We start from the raw sequence: 14,475 nt of genomic DNA, 5'->3' as shown, positions 1-14,475 counted from the left end.
GAGAATAACAAAGATATATCTGTCCTCTGGTCCTCTGGTGTCCTACATGAGACTGACTTAATGCTAGCTTCAGCCTCAGTCCTTTAGCATTTTATCATGTATGTAGCTATCAAACACATAATTATGACCACATTACAGGATTCTCATTTTAAAAGATGGAAACATTAAAAACTTCACTGGGGAAACGTTATCTTAGCAAGCTAGCTGTCAAATCAGTAGTTAGCAACGCGCTAACAGCTTGAATTAAACAGCAACAAAAATGAAACACATTTATCTGTGTTATTAACGTTATTAGCTCAAAGTTGTGCCTTTGTGCTAATAACGTTAGCATGTTTCGCTGTCTAGCTTAATAGTTAATAGTGCTACTTCCAAACGAAGGCCAGCATCATATTCTGAACTGTCTACACTGTTTTATTTGATTAAAGGCTATGTTAAAAAAGGCACTTTCAGACATATGACATGGGCACATTATGCTGCTAACACTAACTGAGTTTACGCTAATGTTAGCACCTAGCAGTTAGCAGGCTTGAACCTGACTAAATCAGTGATCACTGAAAACTGTACAGTGCGCCAAGCTAGCATAGAAAGCTTGACAAGTGTAGCAACATGGAACTTAGCAAAGGGTCCATTAACGGGATAAACTCTAAAAATATACTGTTACAGTATCACAAGAGTCACTGAGCTGATCAACTGATCGACATGCATTTCCTATTTCAATTTTGCTAACATTAGCTGACATCATTAGCAAGTAAGGCTACAGCAGCAAAACCCTGAGTGTATTCAAACGAGCAAAGGTGTGTTTATTACTCATTAATATGACTTCATGCTGAAAAACTCATAATTATAAGATTGTGTTATTCTCTTTCATATATTTCACCATCTTCCCTGAAGGAAACAACCTTTGTTGTGTTTCTGTTCTGTGTGTTTGTGTTAAAAGTTGATGATAATGTTGGCGTCACCTGCTGGTCCACACAAAAACAGCCTGTCATCGGCCCTTCATTGCTAACATGAGGCGCATCCAGTCCCTCTTACATTTCAATCCAAATCATTTGAAGGCCTTAAAAGAGTATAACTGAATTTCTAACCCTTCATTGTCCTACAAGGCCTCTCAGATTTGGGTCTTCAACTGTCCCAGAGACAGTTAATAACTGTGAGCATTGAGCTTTTGCTCTATTAGTTCCTCAGTTCAATTTAAAAGCCACTTTCACAGACTTGACAAATACTCTCAGTATCTTCTGATATGAGATGGCTTTTACACAGTCAGTTTCTCTAGTTTCTGTATGTTTTAGTCCAACATTATATTGTAAATGTAACTTTATTTATATATTTTTAACTCTACTTTTTCCTTTTTAATTGCTGCTTTTCATTGTTACTGTCAACACACGTTATTCAATTCTATTTGTATAACGCCAAATCACAACAGAAGTTGTCTCAGGACACTTTCCATATAGAGCTGGTACAGACCGAGCTTGTTATGTCCTTTCTTGTTTTATGAAAAATGCTCATTGAACAAACTATTATTATTATTTATTTATTTATTTTATTATATGAAAGACTAAACGCATGCTGTAGGCTACCAGCCGCTGCAAAGTACGTTACTCAGTGCAGGTATAGAACAACACTGCCACCTCCTGGTGATCCACACGAACTGCACACAGTTTTTCACACAAAAAGCATTGTGAGCGTCTCTTAATCACTGATCAGTCTGCGTGCATGACAGCACAGAGTCCGGCGTCGAGCATGCGTCCACACGGTGATGAGCTTTAATCTCTTTTCCATTTCAGGTTCATTTCTGCGCACGTGAGCTTCTGCTGGACGCGTTTCGGTGCTGCGGGGGTGAAATATCGTCCAGCCTGAATTAAACGGAGCAGCAGCGGCTGCAGACGCGCCTCTTTCATTCAGTTTGGACGCGTTTTCCACCAACTGTGTCCAAGATGACCGCCAACAGCAGGTACAAGAGCCGCGCGCCCCGGCCAGGTGAGCTCCCGCGTGTCATTAATAACCCGCCGCGCGCCACAGCCGGTTAATGAAGCATCGATTAATGAGTCTGCACGAATCCTCATCATGGTCTCTTTCTCTCCTCCCGGGATGGATGCGGCCGGCATCCGCTCCACAAACGGACGGATGCCTCCTGGAATCCGGCTTCATGGACAGATGATGGAGAGGTAAGAGAGACGCAGCAGACAAAGGTGTGTGATGATGATGATGATGATGATGATGATGATGATGGTGACCCTTACAAAATAAAAGCCTCCTGCTGTGTCGCACCTGCACGAACCAATAGAATCCCTTTATTTTGGTGGCTGCACAGCTGGTCGGTGCTGTCGGTGACCTGGTCAGTGCTGAAGCTGCTCTTTGACTCATCGTCACACACGCTGACAGACTTTACATTTCAGTTCACGTTCAGCATCTGGACACATCTGGAAACATGCCCTGAGCTGAGGCCATCAGTCGAATGATTGATCGATCAATCCACAGAAAATTAATTTCACATCCTTTCAGTCATTTTTCAGGCTGCTTGAATGTGAGTGTTGGCTGCTTTCATTCGTCATGTACGATAATATCAGCAAACCTTTATTTTAAATGCTGGTGGAGACCTTCCAAAGATACCAAACGGATCAGGCTGAATTTGGGGGGAAACTTTGCAATATTTAATATATAACAAGACGATAGAGCGATAATACAAGATCATTGATTCATCTGCTGATTGTTTTCTTTATTCATTGCCTATGAAATGTCAGAAAATAGTGAAAAATGGCTGTAAAATCTCTTAAACTCCACGCTGACGTCTTCAAACCACCAACAGTTCAAAATGAAAAAGAGTTGACAATCATATGAAACAGATAAATCCTCCTGTGGGACCAGCTGGAATCAGACAACATTTGGCACTTTTGCTGGAAAATGACTAAAACTTAACAAGGAATTATCAAAATAGTTGCTGCTGAATTTCTGTTGACTCATTCAGCTTCAAAATGCAGAAAAAGGGGAAAACTGTAAGATCGTTTCTAGAAGACTGAACTGACATCATTCACACTCTCAGAGTGTTCAAATGAAGGAAGAGTGTGTCGCTGTGAACCCGCTCGTCCAAAAGACAGTTGGAAATGTTTGAAATCATTAATTTGGTCTTCTGCGTGTGAAGAGTCGCAGACGCTCGATGTCTTGATATCCTGGTATGAGTTACATGCAGCTCTCCGCCCTCGCTGTTCATTTTAGATCCATTTCCCTAAAATCCCACCAGCCGTTTCATAACGTCTGCCTTCATCCCTTCACAGCTCTGTCTTTTCTGGCCGTGTTGGACGGCTGAGTCAAAGCAGCGGACGCAGACTCAGCGTGGCGTTACCCAGCAGTCTGGATCACTGTATTTCTGTGATGTGTGTGTGGGCGTGACACACAAACGCATCCACAGACAAAATGTCAATATGGAAGCAATAACAAAAGTGGAGCATGAAAACACCCCCACAGCTCCATATGCACCGCTCCAGTCCACTGAGTCACCGCCTGAAGTCAAGATAATGCGTTTGGTAAAAAGCCTAAAGCGGGAATATTTGGAAAGCCCTGATGCATGATGGGAGGACTGTGCTTTCATGTGACCGGTCTTGACCCGTCTCATTCAGGCCTGTTTTATTGTATTTTACTGCTGCTTTGAGCTTTTCGTCCTCTTTGCGTGCGCTCAGATGAACATGTATGTCGCCTCTGTCACCCCCCCCCCCCTTGTGCCAGCCTGCCGAACTGTATCATGAATACTTGAGGGAACCTCGAGGCGCGGTCCTCAATAAAACATGAAAGGAATCATGGGAACGTCCTACCAGCACAGCTACTGCACCACGCTGCAGCCCTGAGCTGTGGAGGACGATCTGACCCACATCACGCCGTCCGTCCGTCCGTCCGCCATTATGATCACACACTGCCCTACATACAGCCAGGAAGCTAAAGCAAGAGGCCCATATCAAATGGAAGCTAGCTTGTGAGATAGCCGCGGCTAATTTTAGCTCAAACTAAAAATAGGTTCATTGATTTTCTCCTAGTTCTTCACCTGTTTGTTAATTTATTTAGAAAGATTTTGGTTATTTAGTTTGTCATTCAGGATGATTAAATAAGGCAACAGCTAAACAATTCAGGATGGAGATGAAAAACTACACTTAAAGGTAGCTAGCTTAGCATAAAGGTAGCTAGCTTAGCAGATCTCAGTAGCTTTGATTTCATGTGATTTGGTGGTTAAGCTGCCTTTAACTCACGTGCTTAAAGTATTAAATTGTAAGTCCTATAAACTGCTGTAAACAATAACTTCTCAAACTAAAGTGAACGTGTTCCTCAGAAAGCTGTGGGAACACGTCGTTGGTACTAATACTGCAGTTTCTCTGAGTATCCCGTGAATATTGTCCAAAGGCAGAGTGTTTTTAAGCACTGTGTGTTTTACTGTTTGCTGTCCAGGCTAAACATTTTTAACCCTTTTTCTCAACAAAGACTGTATGGATTCACCAACTGCAAGTAATTCAATCTATATTTATTTGTGTGTGTGTGTGTGTGTGTGTGTGTGTGTGTGTGTGTGTGTGTGCACGTGCGTGTCTGTTTCTAGGAAAAAGATTACGTCGGTTTTGCGACGCTTCCGAACCAGGTGCACAGGAAGTCGGTGAAAAAAGGGTTTGACTTCACCCTCATGGTGGCAGGTGAGAGATGCTAACCCGTCACTGCTTCAGTCTGCCTGAGTTAGCTCGTACGCCGCTAACAGTGAAGATGGAAGCAGGTTTACGTCACAGTTCTTTGTCCTTTTTAGTAAAAATCGGTCCTCAAATTCACACAGAAGTGAGCAAAAGTAGTTTTTTTTATCCAGCGACTGTTTATGCTAAAATCACATCTTTCACTGGAAGATTATCAACTGTAGCTAGCTAACGTAACGCAAGCGCTAAAACTCCATGACTGTTTGAAGCTGATTTGTTTTAAAACACAAATCCTTGAAATTTGCTCTTAAATGAGTCTTTGACGGCCACACTCATGCTAACAGACTGAGGCTAATGCTACACGTCATCCTCACCAGTGGATGATTCAGGCAGAAGACGCAGAAATGAAGGAGCAGCGTTGAAATTGAATTGTGGAACAGAGTTTCATAAAGGCTGTGAATCTCTCAGCGAAGCCTCATGAGCTGCACGTCTGCGTGTGGATCAAGTCCAAAGCCGTCTTCACACAGAGAGGCTGAAATCCACGCAGGATGTTCTTCACCACCACGCCTCCGCGCTGTCTCAGCTTTCACAAGTTTCATGTGAAAATGTCACACAATGATCTGGATTTAATGGCACTTTATCTCCAACTGGTAAATATTCAGAAGCATTTTGAACGTTAGCGCGTTTCTCTGCAGTTTGATGGAAACTGAAGAGTAAACGTCCTCTTTCAGGTCGTGGTTCTTCTAAATGCTTTACAAAGTCAGCTGGACAGGTCACCAAAGTGCATTTACCTCTCACCATTAAGTACGTACATTAATGCATCAAGTATGTGATTTAAAGGCAGCTTAACCACCAAATCTGCTAAGCTAGCTTTCACTTGCTACAGCCCTCTTAGCCCTCGTTAGCTTTCTCGTTAGCTGATTTCCTGTAGTAGATAGTGCAGTAACTACACAGCCAAAGTACTGCGTTTTGGATTATTAAGCGCATTTTGTAGTTCCAACGAATTTAGGATGTGTTTTTCATGGAAAATACACATTTCTATGGAAAAAGCCAAATACATTTTATTCAGGACAGCAGGAAGTCGCAGGTTATAGCTGTATTACTATACAGAGTATAACTGTGACTGTATGTAGGGCAGTGTGGGATCGTAATGGTGGTACAGTAGCTGTGTTCGCAGGGCGTTCCCATGATTCCTTTCATGTTTTATTGAGGTAGTGTGGGGGGGGAGCACTTAGAAATAATCTCCTTCTTTGCTGCACTGATTTTGATTTTGTCTTTTTATTTTGTAGAATGTTTCTTAAATGATGACTAAATATTGTCGATGAACATCTGGAGGTTTATGTTCGTGAATCCTGAGTCTCGTTTATTGGATATCGTGTTTTTATCAGCCTGGAAAGCAGAAAAACATTGGCGTGATATTTCAGATGAATGTTGGAGCAGAGTGTCTCAGTCTGGCTGCTCACACTGTTTGTTGGATGTGTGTGGGTGGTGCTGCTGGAGAACAGGGTCACCCATCACCCAGCACTGCCTGCGTGAGGCCTGTATATGGGACAGGCTCCTGCGGCTCTGCACAACTTCCTGAGAGTTTTATTCTGAAAAGTGTATCTCATAATCTCATATCATCATTACCTTAAATGTACGTTTACTGGCGTGCTGCTGCATTCGTGTGTTCCAGGTGAGTCTGGTCTGGGTAAATCCACGCTGGTGAACAGCCTGTTCCTCACTGATCTGCACAAAGACAGAAAACTGCTCAATGCAGAAGGTGAGTCACAGCCAATCAGACGGTCTCGTATCTCTGGCTGCTCAGACCTGCTGACTTTAAGTATCTGTTTGGTGTTTTTGACCGTGAAGAGCGCATCAGTCAGACGGTGGAGATCACAAAGCACACCGTGGACATCGAGGAGAAGGGGGTCAAGCTGAAACTGACCATCGTGGACACTCCTGGTTTTGGAGACGCTGTCAACAACACCGAGTGGTGAGTGTTCACTTTGTACAGCAGCTCGGAGGGTAAACAGTTTCAACAGCTGCTCGCTGTGTTTTCATCGAACAAACAGCAGGAAATGTGCATTTGTCGGGGACCGTTTTCATGGGCAGGCAGTGCAGCAGTGAGGCTCATTGATGTGTTTTAATGGAGGTCAATGGCTCAGAGGAAGAAGATCCTTCAGGCTGTGACACACACAACACTTGTTAGAAAGGCTGCAGCTCATGAATAGTGATTATTCACACTTAAGTTTATGAATTGTAAATAAAAAACAGTGAAACAACCTCATTCACAGTTTCTCTGCGCCCACGGTGACGCCCACAAATCAGTGTTCGGATGTGGGTTTTTCAATGGCCGACGCCGATGTTTAGAGAGCCGCAGCATGTAATCCTGATATCATGTTGTTTTTCTGCACCTGATTAAATACAACAATTTCATAATAACAATAACAAATGGCGACACAATTGCTGAACATCTATTTAACATTTATGTCATTTATACACATGCCTCGTTTTGTTCAACCAACTGTCCAAAAACCATAAAATTTGACTTTGCAGCCAAAAGAGACGAAGAAAAACAGCAAATATTCACATTTTACAGGCTGGAACTGTTGGATTTTAGTTACTAAAATCAGGGCTGCAGCTAACGATTATTGTCATTATTGCTAAATCAGCCAGTTCTTTTCTCGATTAATCGTTTGATCATAAACCAACTCATGGTGATGTTTTCATGTTTGTTACTGTAACAGTGACAAGAAAAGTCAAGTTTATATTTTGAAGTCGCAGCCAATTAAAGTTTCTGCTGATGGAGGCATCGAATCAGAGAACAGCTCCGTGCGTCGTCTCGAGGGTGCGAGCTTCATTTGGAGGACTCGTGGTGGTTTTTTTGTTTTTGTTTCTACCTGGTTGCCAGTTTGATTTCCCTCTGCGGCTCCCTGGAGAACTGAATTTTAACTGAGCCTGTCCACAGCCAGCGTCTCTCTGCAGCCTCAGCACAGCCTGGATGTCAGTTCCCTTCTTCAAGCTCTCACTTCTGACTGAGTGAGGATGCTTAATGCATCACTGTTTGATCCTCTTTGTCTTCTGTTTCCTTTAGTTCAGGACATTGATTATACTTCACACACTCTCGCTGCTCCTGATGCAGTAATCTGTTAATGCTCTGCTGTCTCTCCTGTTTTCATGTAATTTACATTAACTGAGGAAAGGGTCTCCTGACAGTACATTTCAATCAAGAAGAAGAATTGCAGGACATTTTATCAGGATCTGAGCTGGTGTCACATACATGATGTCAGCCCGGCTAAGCTAATGGCAGATGATGACGGTGTAACAGCAGCCTCTACAGCACATTAAGACAAGAGCCGAGCACCTGAACATCTGGATGCAGCATCGTGGGTCCTCACATGCTGCCTCGAGGATGCCGTCCACTGGATGAAATGAGTTTGCAGACCTCTGTTGTTGTAGCGGCCGCTGTTTCTGAAAGAGTTCTTCATCCTGTGCTCAGCCTGAGTCCCGCTGTGGGAAAACTGCAGCTTCAGCAGCGACACCTCCATCAGCTGCTGCTCCGCTGATGCAGCGCGACAGCTCGTACGCAGCTGGACTCCCCTGCACGTTAGCAGTAATGATGCTTGACAAGACCGGGACTGAATATTCATCTCCAAAGGTGCATGTAAAAAACATGACCGCAGAATGAGCGAGAGTCTCACATTAAAGGAATTCACTCTGAATTAAATGAGGTCAACAGAGGCGAGACTCCACCTAAAAATATCCACCCAGCAACACCTGCAGAGCTCACTCATGAAGAGCTATGAGTACTCCTGTACCCTGTTATATATAATATAATTAGATTACTGTTATGGTCATGACCGGTCAAATATTCTGTTGAGCATTTAATCTGCAGTACACTTTGTTTTATAAGATCATCATGTGCCCGTAAGTGCAGTACTCGAGTAGATGTACTGTTACTATGCTCCTGTGGTGATGATCAGTCTCTGAGCAGAAAAGGGAATCAACATACTCCTTCAGCAGTTTGCAGTAGAATCAGATAAATGTGTGTTTTCCAGCTGGAGGGCAGTCACAGACTACATCCACCAGCAGTTTGAACAGTACTTCAGAGACGAGAGCGGACTCAACAGGAAGAACATCCAGGACAACAGAGTGCACTGCTGCCTCTACTTCATCCCTCCGTTTGGACACGGGTGATACACACTAATACACACTAATACACACTCACCACATCTGAGGCCGTCATGGGATTTACATACATGCACACGTTGAATGGCTCAGTGAAGCTCGTGTCCTCCTGCAGGCTTCGTCCAGTGGATATAGAGTTCATGAAGGCCCTGCAGGATAAAGTTAATGTCGTTCCTCTCATCGCGAAGGCCGACTGCCTCACTCCCACTGAGATAAAGAAACTCAAAGAGCGGGTAAGACCCCATGATGTACGCTGACATACACGCAGATTACATGTATAATCCGTGAACAGCAGATTTGGCCGCTCTGCCAGATGTATGGGATGATGTAAATTCTCTTTTCTCTGAGGTTACAGCTTTATGTGAGCGCAGGAAAAGCTGAATTTATGCGCTGACCTTTGTGGAAATGCAGCATCTCTTAGCTGCTGGGCGTTCAGAGTTTTATTTTCTGCTCTGAATCAAACCCACAAAGACTTTCAGCATCTGCATAAGTACAACAGACGTCTGGCTGGAAAGAAGACGATATAATGCTGTCAGGGATATTTTATTATTTATTTCATTTTTCAGCTGCTAAACTCTTTTGACTGTTATTCATTACATTAGCACAAAGCTAACAGTGTCAGCTGGTTATTCAGTACTTTTGGCTAACTAGCCAATAATCTCAACGGTCCATTCATTAATTTTTTTTATAGATAACTATTTGTTTTTGTTTTTTTTAATTAGTTTGGATTTTAAAGGAGTAGTTCAGCATTATAGGAAGCAGACAGATGAGACGATGGATGTCAGTCTCTTCTCTGTGTGTCATGTATGAACTTGTAGTCAGGATGACGTTAGCTTAGCTAGCATGAAGACTGGAAACAGCCTACATCTGCCGGCACCTCTGAAGCTCCTCAATAAACACTTTGTTTTTTCCATAAATAAACATAAACAAAATGTGAAAACAACATTTTCTGGATTTAGCAGGAGGGTGACTTTATGCTAAGCTAGGCTAACCACGACTGCTACAATGCATGATTTAGGATTTGTTCTCAACTCATAAGAAAGAATTCACATTTCTGAAAAACTATTTCACTGAATTTATACTGTAAAGAATATCTAATATTTCTTTGTTGCTAAAAAATGTTTTTTGCATAATTTTGATTTGAATAATTATAAGATTCAGCTTGAAAAAGAGGCCGTTTGAGCAGCCGAGCTGAATCAAACCTAAACCAACAACTATACTGATATTCTGCTTAAAAATAAAAATAAAATCAGACTAGAAGGGAAGATAAGGGAAGTAAATGTTGAACCTTTGTGAGTTTGGGTTCGTTTGCAGCTGATATTAGTGGAGGATGAGTCACACACTCCTCCACAGAGGTTTCATCTGCACTTAGTTGTAAAGCTTTGTATAAGGCAGCGACTTCCTGCTAAACTTTAGCTCTCAGTGGGAGGGTGTGTGTGTGTGTGTGTGTGTGTGTGTGTGTGTGTGTGTGTTTTTTTCCATCCATCACATCTTTAATATGTGTGTGTGTGTGTGTGTGTGTGTGTGTTTTTCCATCCATCACATCTTTAATATGTGTGTGTGTGTGTGTGTGTGTGTGTGTGTGTGTGTGTGTGTGTGTGTGTGTTGGTCTTTTAGCTGAGGGAGGAGATAGATAAGTATGGGATAAAGATCTACCAGTTCCCTGACTGCGACTCCGATGAAGACGAGGAGCTCAAAAGACAAGATAAAGAGCTGAAGGTGAGCTCGATTCTGGTCCGCCTTAAAAAAACAGTCCACAGAGGGACATTTTCCACTTTTTACTGCACCACATTCATCTGACAGCTGTGTATGTGTCTGTGTTACGCCTGTCACACACGACATGTTGTGAATATGAAGCCTGGCTTTCAGTGTTCAAACCCACCGTGTGTAACTGTGTGTAGTTGTTGTGTGTGCAGGTTTTCACACACTCAGTTGACTCAAGTGACTGGTTGATGGTCATCTGACCAGTTGTTGTAAATCTAAATACTAGAAAATAGAAAGCAGGGGCCATTATACCTCTCTAACGAGTACTTTTACTTTTGATACTTCATATCCATTTTGCTGATAATACTTCTACTGAAGTAAAATTAGGAAAGAAGCACTTTACTGCAGTACTTTTAGATTCAAATACTTCCTCTGCACTGTCGTTTTGGGATGCAGGAGAGCATCCCGTTTGCAGTGATCGGCAGCAACACTGTGGTGGAGGCCCGAGGTCAGAGAGTGAGGGGGAGGCTCTACCCATGGGGCATTGTGGAGGGTGAGAAAGGCTCTGAGCCCGCCCATCCCAACACTCAACACTTCACTTACACTCATTATCAGCGAGCGCCCAGCCCTGATCTTCATCCTTTCCTGTTTGCAGTGGAGAACCCGTCCCACTGCGACTTTGTGAAGCTGAGGAACATACTGATCAGAACCCACATGCACGACCTGAAGGACATCACCAGCGACTGTCACTATGAGAACTACAGAGCTCAGTGCATCCAGACCATGACCAGGTGTGTGTGTGTGTGTGTGTGTGTGTGTGTGTGTGTGTGTGTGTGTGTGTGTGTGTGTGCAGCAGTACAATGACATATGTACTTTACTCTGTGTGTGTGTGTGTGTGTCAGAGTCACAATGAACAAAAACTTAATCAAGTGTGTACACATGTGAAGGGACAAATCTGGTCCTCCAGCAACCGTGTTTGTCCTGCTGACGTGAGCTAAAAAAAATCACTTCATGATTCCCATAAATGTATGTGAGTCCCCAAAAACACAACATTTTAACAGCATATGTTGCCTTCTCTGAGCTGTGCGGTGAAATTAAATCCACATATGAAGTCAATTTAGGTTTTAGCCCAAAACATGCAGGAGGAGACATCGCAGGTTCTTAGAGCCTCAGTTCTGTGTGCAGCTCTCGACTCCTTCCTCAGGCTGCGTTCGGCCCAAACAGCCTCCACCAATCAGAGAGTCCGAGGAGCCTGAGTGTGACCTGAGAGGCAAAACCCAGGGCCCAGTTCTCATGACGCTTGCTCACTCACACATAAACTTGGACAGCAGGGGGACACCCGAGAGACATTTTGGGCCTTGGCAGCATCAGTGGATGTAAACAGTGAGCTGATGTTGGTGTTCTGCCCGCAGTGGAGGAACGAGGGCAGTTTCCCACGAAGCGACTGTTTCTTTGGATCTGCACACTTTCATTGTTGCCTTCATTTTGTTGTGAAAAGTGAGTTATCTTTGCACAGTGATGCAGGGACTCATTGAAAAGCCGTCTGTGGACTCTTTTCAGCCGCTGGCAGACATCTGAAAGTTAAACTCATGAAGTTAAACAACAAGAAAACAGAAACAGTGCTTGGTAGTACTTTTTTTTAATAATAACAATATGAACATAGAGTAGCATCTGCCCGGAGAGAGAACACCGGACAGAACGTCCATCAGGTGGACAATGGACTTGGAAATTGAACGTTTGTACCTTGGGCACCCCCTAGTGGTCGTTTTAAAAATGACATGGGATGCTGAGATGAGATTAATGAGGGTGTAATGACCTAATTCTACACTTGAAGGCTTTCAGAGAGCTTTCCATCTCTGCTGGCAGTCCACAGAAAGCCTCTGTCCTGCTGTTGTCACCTTCATGTTTGCTTCTCACCTCACAGTAAGATGAATGCAGATAAGCGGGTGGAGAGCCCCATCCCTCTCCTGCCGCTGTCCACACCTGACGTGGAAACAGAGAAGCTCATCAGAATGAAAGATGACGAGGTGAGTGGGAAAAATCGGACTCCTTAAAAACCTCAAATCCTAAATAATGCATCGCAGCAGGTGTTACATAAGCAGGATGCCGATGTGAGACGATGACCCATATGTGTAGTTATGTAAGCCGTGTCTTATCCCCCTCTTGTTCCCTTCTCTCTGTCTTGTCGTGATCTCGTCTGCCTCTGCAGCTGAGGAGGATGCAGCAGATGCTGCAGAAGATGCAGCAGCAGATGCACGAGCAGGAGCTGTGATCGCCGAGCGCTGACGTTACGCCTGTGGCCATTTATTTAAGAGAAGATCAAACACACAGCGCCGTCTCTTCAGGGGATGGGATGGAGAAATCTTTAGATCATTTTAATCAATACTTCATCTGAGTCTGAAAACACTGGTCACACAGAAACAGTCGAGGAGCGACAGCATGCTGGGAAACTTTCAGAAACTTTGCTTTTTTACCGCAGTCATTAGCCAAGTGAGTCTAGTTAGGCAATAGAGAGTAGATTGCACCTTGTTTCCTTTAGATCACAGTAGATAAGTTTTCTATGTGAAACACTCGATGACACAAATGCACCGTGCCCTCGACCCCCTCACTTCACCCTCTGACGTCTGGAGTGACGCGACCTTTGAAAGTCGCTGATGATTAGAAACTTTTAGTGTCGTGTGCACAGTCTGAGTGGCGTGTCGCTGTTGGTTTTTGCTGTGTAACTTAACTTATGCCGCGCTTTTCAGATGATGAGTGCTTTCCTGGGGGGGTTGCTAAGCTAATGAAGCTAGCTGTAGCAACTATGGCTAACAGCGAGCCTTGGATGGCGTTTGACTCATGAAGGAGTTTTCCAGGTACCATCATGTACTCTTTTCCTGCTGGCTAAATGTCGATGGGCCTGTCAGAAAAGATAATTTTTACAAATGATTTGATGATTTAACCCCAGATCCACCGTGTGATTTTAGGCCGTCCCAGGTGAAAGTTCCTCTCGAGTCAAATAAGTCAGATCTGCTGTCGTCAATCAGAAAAGGGGGTCTGGACAAAGACGAACACAAAGCCTGAGTCAAAGCTCTCACAGTGTCAGAGATGCAGGAACTGAAATCTCACAATGTGACAGCTGGTCAACCACAGCTACAAACCAACCACTCAGAATAGACTCATGGCACGAGAGCGAGAGCGACACGCCGCCACGCTTTTAAACCTCAGCGCTGCAGCTCGAGTGTGTGCGTGGATTTCTCTGACTGTCAGCGAGGTCATCAGCAAAGCCACGACAGGTGAGCTCATCCTTAAATAAGACTTTTAATCTGCATTTCCTGAAACAAAGTATCACAAAGTACAATCATAACTGAACATCAACGAGGGAAGAGTCGTGTAAAAACAGTCCTGCTGTACATTCAGTTTCTGAGTGTGTTTCTGAGTTTGTGTGTAATATATAACATTCATATCTCATAGTTATTACATGTTACAGAGGGGGGACAGTGTCGGGGGCTTCGATCTGATAGTACGTCAATATTAAACACAATAAACACAGTTTATTAGCTTTATAATAATGACAACAATAATAATAACTTTTGTTTGTATGGCAAAGTAACAAAGGTTGAAAACCAAAATAAAATCTTTGTTTTTATGTAAAAGTGTCTTGTTCTGTCAATAACACACATGCACAGACTTTTCACTCGGGTAATTCTGACAAAGTCACCATGAATTTAAATATTTGCACTGATTTACCAATAAAAATCTTCCCTTGAGAAATTCGTCAGAAGGAATTGAGAATCGTCTTAAACTCGCTGCAGTTCAAAGCCAGAAAACTAAAACAGCAGATGACGTTTTGTTTATAGTGAACTTTATTTTAAGAAAAATAATAAAATAAAAGTCAAAGACAGGACGAGGTCACTTTCTGTCCACTTGGAGGCAGCAGAATGAGACGTAAACACAATACTGA

The 14,475-nt window shown here is 43.3% G+C and overlaps 1 protein-coding gene across 1 annotated transcript; it reads left to right on the top strand.

Annotated features, from left to right (window-relative positions):
* Nucleotides 1-1,798: 1,798 nt before the first annotated feature.
* Nucleotides 1,799-14,158, top strand: septin5b (septin 5b). The gene is made up of 12 exons (XM_070988881.1): nt 1,799-1,977; nt 2,155-2,165; nt 4,577-4,667; nt 6,334-6,420; nt 6,510-6,633; nt 8,699-8,833; nt 8,944-9,061; nt 10,446-10,547; nt 10,989-11,085; nt 11,188-11,323; nt 12,457-12,559; nt 12,742-14,158. Exons 1-12 carry the CDS (start codon nt 1,935-1,937, stop codon nt 12,802-12,804), a joined length of 1,110 nt encoding a protein of 369 aa, XP_070844982.1. The 5' UTR covers nt 1,799-1,934; the 3' UTR covers nt 12,805-14,158.
* Nucleotides 14,159-14,475: the final 317 nt, after the last annotated feature.

Source organism: Chaetodon trifascialis, chromosome 20 (assembly GCF_039877785.1).
Source record: "Chaetodon trifascialis isolate fChaTrf1 chromosome 20, fChaTrf1.hap1, whole genome shotgun sequence".
In the NCBI taxonomy this organism is placed as follows: Eukaryota; Metazoa; Chordata; class Actinopteri; order Chaetodontiformes; family Chaetodontidae; genus Chaetodon; species Chaetodon trifascialis.
The sequence above is the reverse complement of the archived record's forward strand: the minus strand, read 5'-3'. Positions and strand labels throughout refer to the sequence as shown.